This window comes from Solanum tuberosum, unplaced genomic scaffold (assembly GCF_000226075.1).
Source record: "Solanum tuberosum cultivar DM 1-3 516 R44 unplaced genomic scaffold, SolTub_3.0 scf00590, whole genome shotgun sequence".
Classification (NCBI taxonomy): Eukaryota; Viridiplantae; Streptophyta; class Magnoliopsida; order Solanales; family Solanaceae; genus Solanum; species Solanum tuberosum.
Window position 1 is genome coordinate 230,303 of NW_006239503.1, and position 6,319 is coordinate 236,621.

General features: G+C 33.2%; 1 protein-coding gene across 2 annotated transcripts in view; it reads right to left on the reverse strand.

Moving 5' to 3' along the window:
• Positions 1-3,192, reverse strand: part of LOC102603268 (cysteine-rich receptor-like protein kinase 10) — a 49,743-nt gene extending 46,551 nt beyond the window's left edge. For both annotated transcript variants that reach the window (XM_015304633.1, XM_006365821.2), the window contains exons 1-5: positions 2,245-3,192; positions 1,745-1,876; positions 1,514-1,641; positions 1,189-1,399; positions 774-1,011 (exon numbers count right to left, since the gene is read on the reverse strand). In XM_015304633.1, coding sequence (XP_015160119.1) covers positions 774-1,011; positions 1,189-1,399; positions 1,514-1,641; positions 1,745-1,876; positions 2,245-3,058 — 1,523 coding nt within the window. In that variant the 5' untranslated portion in view covers positions 3,059-3,192. The remainder of the gene's footprint in view (positions 1-773; positions 1,012-1,188; positions 1,400-1,513; positions 1,642-1,744; positions 1,877-2,244) is intronic.
• Between the last annotated feature and the right edge of the window lie 3,127 nt (positions 3,193-6,319).

A 6,319-nucleotide genomic window follows, 5' to 3' on the forward strand; every position in this document is an offset into this window, starting at 1 on the left:
AAAAAACCGACTTTGCGTGGTTTGATTTGGTATTTAGATTTAATAAACCGACATAATTGGTTTAGGTTTTTTTTAATGAAAAACCAAACCAAACCGACCTATGTACACCCCTACTTCTAAGTCATCAAGATCCGTGGTTGAGTTCAAAGGCTAGTTTTTTTCTTGATTTTATTTTGTTAGCTTTTCGAAGAAAGGAGCAATTTAACTTATGATAATGGAGGTTTTTTTTTCCAAACATGAAGAATAATAATAAAGAAGAAGATAATTGAGTTAATAGTTATTTTTTTCAAGTTTATTTTAACACATGGCCAATTTTTATTGGTCAGTGCTGTGAAAAAATTGCACCCACGCGCCTAACATAGGTGAAGTCACGGACTCAGCCACGTAGGCCGAAAAGTGGTAAAAAATTAACTAAAAAATAAGTTCGGGGGTAATAGGACCTTAGTAAAGGTTAGGTGTGTCTCAGGGATTTTGGACATAGGCTGGGGGGGTACTTATGCATTTTCCTAATAAAATAACAAATACTTTCGTCTTTGCCAACTCTATTGTTTTTATAATTCATAGTGAATATCTTCACATAGTTTGCATTCCTATAAACCAACCGGACTTTTTAGGTCCTAGTCCTAGTCCAACTATATTGAAGCATTATTTCAAGGAATGATTTGCTTTTGTCTCGAGGCAGCTTTTAAATCTGGTTAAATGGTTTAAAGTCCTTCCCAGTGATATGAAAAAGGAGTAACAGTCTATATAATATTGAGAGATGTAAAACTTACTAGGTCCCGACAATTCTACTTGTGTTGCCTTGAGTTTCATCCAATGTAAATAGCCTTGCCATGCCAAAATCTGCAATTTTAGGATTCATTTCTTCATCAAGTAGAACATTACTTGCTTTGAGATCACGATGAATGATGCGAAGTCTAGAATCCTCATGTAGATAAAGAATTCCCTTAGCAACGCCTCCTATTATTTTGGATCGCTTTTCCCAATCTAATTGCCTACGTTTAACTGGATCTGGGAACAAGATGAAAAATATAATTATGAATTGAGCTTCACATCAAGTCACTATTACTATAGGTAACTACGTGTAACAAGTGGAATTAGTTCTCCAGAATAATAAGGCAGATAGCTAGACGACAGTCAACATGTCATAATATACTGACAAAACATTAAGCAATACGTTATACATACCAAATAAAAAGTGGTCAAGGCTTGCATTGGGAACAAATTCATAGATAAGAAGTCTCTCTGTTCCATCGAAGCAATATCCCAGTAACCTAACCAAATTCCTGTGTTGAAGTCTAGCAACCAACATGACCTCATTTTTGAATTCCAGATCACCTTGGCCAGAATCTGCTGACAATCTTTTCACTGCTACTTCTTGACTATTTGGAAGCGTACCCTGAATCAGACGAGCGCAAATTGAAAAATTATGAGTTGAACAAAGAGTCAGCTATATGATGTCAGTCAGTCACAGTGTCCTTTTATGCATCAAGTAGGCTAAATCAGCAATCACCTTGTACACAGGACCAAATCCGCCCTGTCCCAATTTATTATCGCTTGAGAAGTTATCTGTTGCTGCTCTAATTGTTGAAAAATCATATTGAAAGGATTCTGCAGTGCTAATATCATCCCCGTGAATACCTTCATCAAAGTAGTAGTAAAACATACAACAAAATTTCAGTGAAATACGGTCTTAACAGTTCAACTTTCCGAAATCATTGCCTGTTAATAACGTACGCCTTACTCTGAATATTTTTCACTAGTTTCCTCCTTCGCCTCCTCATCGTGATGAGAGAAATACAAACAACAAGAATAACAACTGTAACAGTTGACACAATGATAATGATGACGGTTCGAGTTGTTTTATCATCCTCTCCTGCAGGAACTCTTCAAGTTAGTATTGGCTAGGCTATACTTTGTTTTAGTTTATTTATGTGACCCTATTTCCTTTTTGTTGTGTCCGTGTTTCTAAAATAATGATCACTTCATAAATTTGGAAAAATTTAGTTATGCTTCTCATTTTATTCTTAATAACAAGATTATATTACCACTCAAATGCTAGGATATATTTTAATATCACCAATTTTAAAAGTCTTCTTATCACTTAAATGTTACAATATGATTTAAATCTCAAATTTTCAAAAGCGTCTATTTCTTCTTTTAAAAATATTCTTTTCCTGTAAAAGCATGACTTAGCAATTTAAGAGTTGAATTGGGTAACAATTTCATAAAGATTTGACATACCTGATGGTGGCGGTGGCAGTGGTGATGGAAGTGGCGGTGGTGATAAGGGTGGTGGAGCTTCTGTCGGTAGCTGGTTGAAAAAGGAGCTAGTTTCATACTGAAATTTGCAGCTGGGCACTCTATATCTGAGACCAATCGTACCATAACATTCACAGTTAGGTAAAGTTTGATAGCCAGCGGTTAAACAATTACTGCAACTTTCAGCTGATAAATCCGCAGTGCACTGTACAAGTGCATATATAGTCTGGAAAACAAGGCGGCCCGCAGTACTATTACTAGCATACTTCCGCTTCCCACCCCGTGAAGCTTCCCTTCGTAAACTTTCTAACAAGGTTCTTACATCTTCCATAAATTCATTAAGATTCGAGGCATTTGCCGTGCTATACAAAATGTTTGGTGGGTTTATTATTAACACGGTGCCTATGATGGATTCGTTTGAATATCGTAACTGACAACTTTCATAATAACCAAAGGCCGATTTCTTGTAAGGACATACCTCTAGAATCTTACGAGTCGCATTACTTATACAATCACGGCATACCTGTAATTGTACATCCCCTCTACATTGCGCAATGACACTAATCGTGTCGGAGTTTAGGGCTATGGAAGAATTATAGAATCCAAAACTATCCATATTTCGTGAAACAGAGGAGAGGGTTGTGTTAAGGTTAGTGTCATATGTACTATTTGGGGAAAACTCAGTAATATTAGAATCTGCACATACATGAAATTCGAATTCAGGCTGTGCTATGCTGAGGTGAAAAATGTAATTAAATTGGAACATTACAAGGACCAGCCATTTCAAGAAACTCATAGCTCTCTAATGTGTCAGAGACAAATGGCTACTACACCTTCAAAAATTTCATGCTCAATTTTATTTATTTCAAAAATTGACACTACGGACTTTTTCGTCACTGAAAAGGATGGGAGCGGAGAATTAAGGTTAAGGAGAAACTATAAATTGGAGGTGGCTTTCTATGCCTTGAAAATTTTCAAAAAAACGCGCTTTTGTGAAGCTTCTTTATTCCTCGGTTCACCAAAAAGTCATCCCATCAAACTTTTATTAATCTACAAGTTTTCCAACACGTGCCACCCATGCAAGTTAGTATAAATAATTGTTAACAAGTTATAATTAGTGTGCGATATTTTGCACAGAAATTGAAGAGAAAATATACAAGCTTAGATTATGGTTATAATTTAAATGTTGATTATGATTTGCCAAATATTTCATATCTTAAAGTTTTTGGCTTTTCGGCTTCTTTTTTAAGAAACTGTAGCTTCCATCTTTTTACAGTTACATACACGTTAAAAAGTTATTGTCGATTGAAGATAGTAGTGTTTTGTAAAACTTGTACATAAATTTGATCAACATATGTCTTTTTTAGGATAGCTAATGGGTCGTTATATTATTTCGTGGTGTACACCAACATGAATTATTATCGGTGATAAACTAATAGTACTCCCTCTATCCAATAATAGTTGTCCACTATTGACTTTACACATTTATTAAGAAACTATAAAATAGAAAGATAATTTTACTATATCACCCTTTGAATATAACAAATATAATGTCTTGAAAAATGTAATAGAGAAATGACTATAATTAATTATAAGGGTAAAATAGGAATTAAGTGTAAAATTATCTATTGATTTCATAAAGCGGACAAATATTGTTGGATATCTTAAAATACTATACTAGTATAGTGGACAATTATTATTGGACGGAGAAAGTAATTGCTAAAATATTTAATTGATAAATAAATCAACTAATACACTTGTCTCAGAGAGCGTTGGTGTTATTTCAATTGGAACATTAGAACGATGAGTCATCTCAACAAACTCATGGATGTGTTCCCATCGTCTACGCAAAACTAAACTCGTCAACCACAAGTATATAAATAGAATGGTTAGCTCTATACATTCAAAATTTCCATAATCAATTTTATTTAATACAATTTTCAAAGATTGACTATAGACTTTTTGGTTTACGAAAAAGTACAACACTGAAAAGGATGGGAGTGGGAAAATTTTCCAAAAACGCGTTTTTGTGAAAGTTCTTTACTCCTCAGTTTCACCAAAAAGTCATCCCATCAAACTTCTTTTAATCTATGATTAGGTACTCTTTTATTTTAGGAATAAATTTAGAGACTTCTCAGTTCTCTCCTAGTTTAGTTTTCTAACACTAATCTTAAAATTATAATAAATGATTATGATAAGACTAATTTAATCCTTTTTAACATTTTATTATTTGAAAGCTCCATAATTGGAGCTTTAAGCTTTGCAGTAATGTAGAGAGGAAGAAAGAAATTGTATTGATTGAATTATGTAACTTGATTCATTGAATCTGTACACTGTGTATTTATACTAATCACATGGGATTGTAACTAACTAATGCCAGCTATCTATATTGTTAACTAACTCTAGTGGATTAGTTAACTAACTCAACCATCTAGCTTGCTAACCATCTACACTAGTTAACACTCCTCCTCAAGCTTATGGTTGAAACACATTAGCCATCCCAAAACTGCTCATCAGCAAGTTGTGTTGTATCTTTCCCAGCCCTTTAGTCAGTAAATCATCAAGTTGATGTTTAGTGTTGACGTGTTCAGTTTTCAGCATTCCTTGGCAAATTATTTCCCTCACAAAATGGCAATTAATGTCTATGTGTTTAGTTCTCTCATGGAAGATGAGATTTGCAGCTATTTGAATGGATGCCTTACTGTCACACATCATATGCATTGGAAGATTTACACATACTCCCAGTTCTTTATACAGGCCTATTAACCAAGTGATCTCAGTTGCACAAGCAGCCATGCTCCTAAACTCTGCCTCAGCTGAACTACTTGACACTGTTTCTTGTTTCTTAGATTTCCAAAACACTAAAGCACCTCCAAACTTCACAAGATATCATGTGACTGATCTTCTAGTTTCCACACATGCTCCCCAATCAGAGTCACAATAGGCAGTGAGTTGTGCAGTTTGATCAGATGTCATTAATAATCTTGAACCAGGTGCTTCATTAATATATCTCACCACTCTTAGTGCAGCCTCCAAATGTGACTGTTTAGGAGAGTGCATGAATTGACTTAGTACCTGTACAGTGAAGGCAAGATCTGGTCTTGTCATAGTGAGATAGATAAGCCTTCATACTAGTCTTTGATACCTTGTAGGATTTTGAAGTAAATCATCACTTTCGGTCCTTGTGTCTGTGTCATTAAGTTGCTCATCATATTTGATAGAAGTGAGTTTTTGATTCACTTCTAGTGGTGTGTAGACAGGTTTAGCTCCTCCTAGCCCAGACTTTGAAATCAGTTCCAAAGCATTGTTGACACCCAATTTTGGACCTCCACATTATAGATTAATCATCGAGCTTCTCCAATTTCAAACAATTTAAAATAATTAGTGTTATAAAATTTTCAAATAAAAAATAAAAAAATAAAAAATAAAAATAATAATAGTATAGTTTGCAAGATTTTAAGTCTTTGTCCACATAAGTTTTAGATGATATATATGTTTTACATGATTATGTATATAGTTAGTATATTTTATGATTATTCGAAAATCGTCTACAAAAAAAAAAGATTTTATATTTTAAATATTAGGGATGGTTATAATTTTGAATTAATGAGTTTTATGAAATTCAAAATACTTTCAAGTTATTTTTAAAAGTAATTTTTTTTTAAAATAATAAATGTGTAGATTTTTGCAATCACGTTATTTTATAAATATTTGAAAATCATCACAAAAGATTTTACATTTTAGTTAAATATTTTATTAATTTACTTTAAGTTATAGTTATAATTTCTAGTTAATTAGTTTGTAATTAAATTAATTATTTTATAATCAATTAATTATTTTATTTCGTTAAGATTAAGAAGCTCCTTGATTAATTTATATAAACTCGTCTTATTTAAATTTTGGCCGAATTCGCTAATCAACTCAATTTGGCTACGTTTTGAACCTTATTGGGTTAGATTGTTATCACATGGCTAGTTACAAATTTTAGCCAATTCCATACCATATCTCTAATTTTCAGACTGTTTTGGGCCTTTTACTATCAGAAATCAGAAGCTCA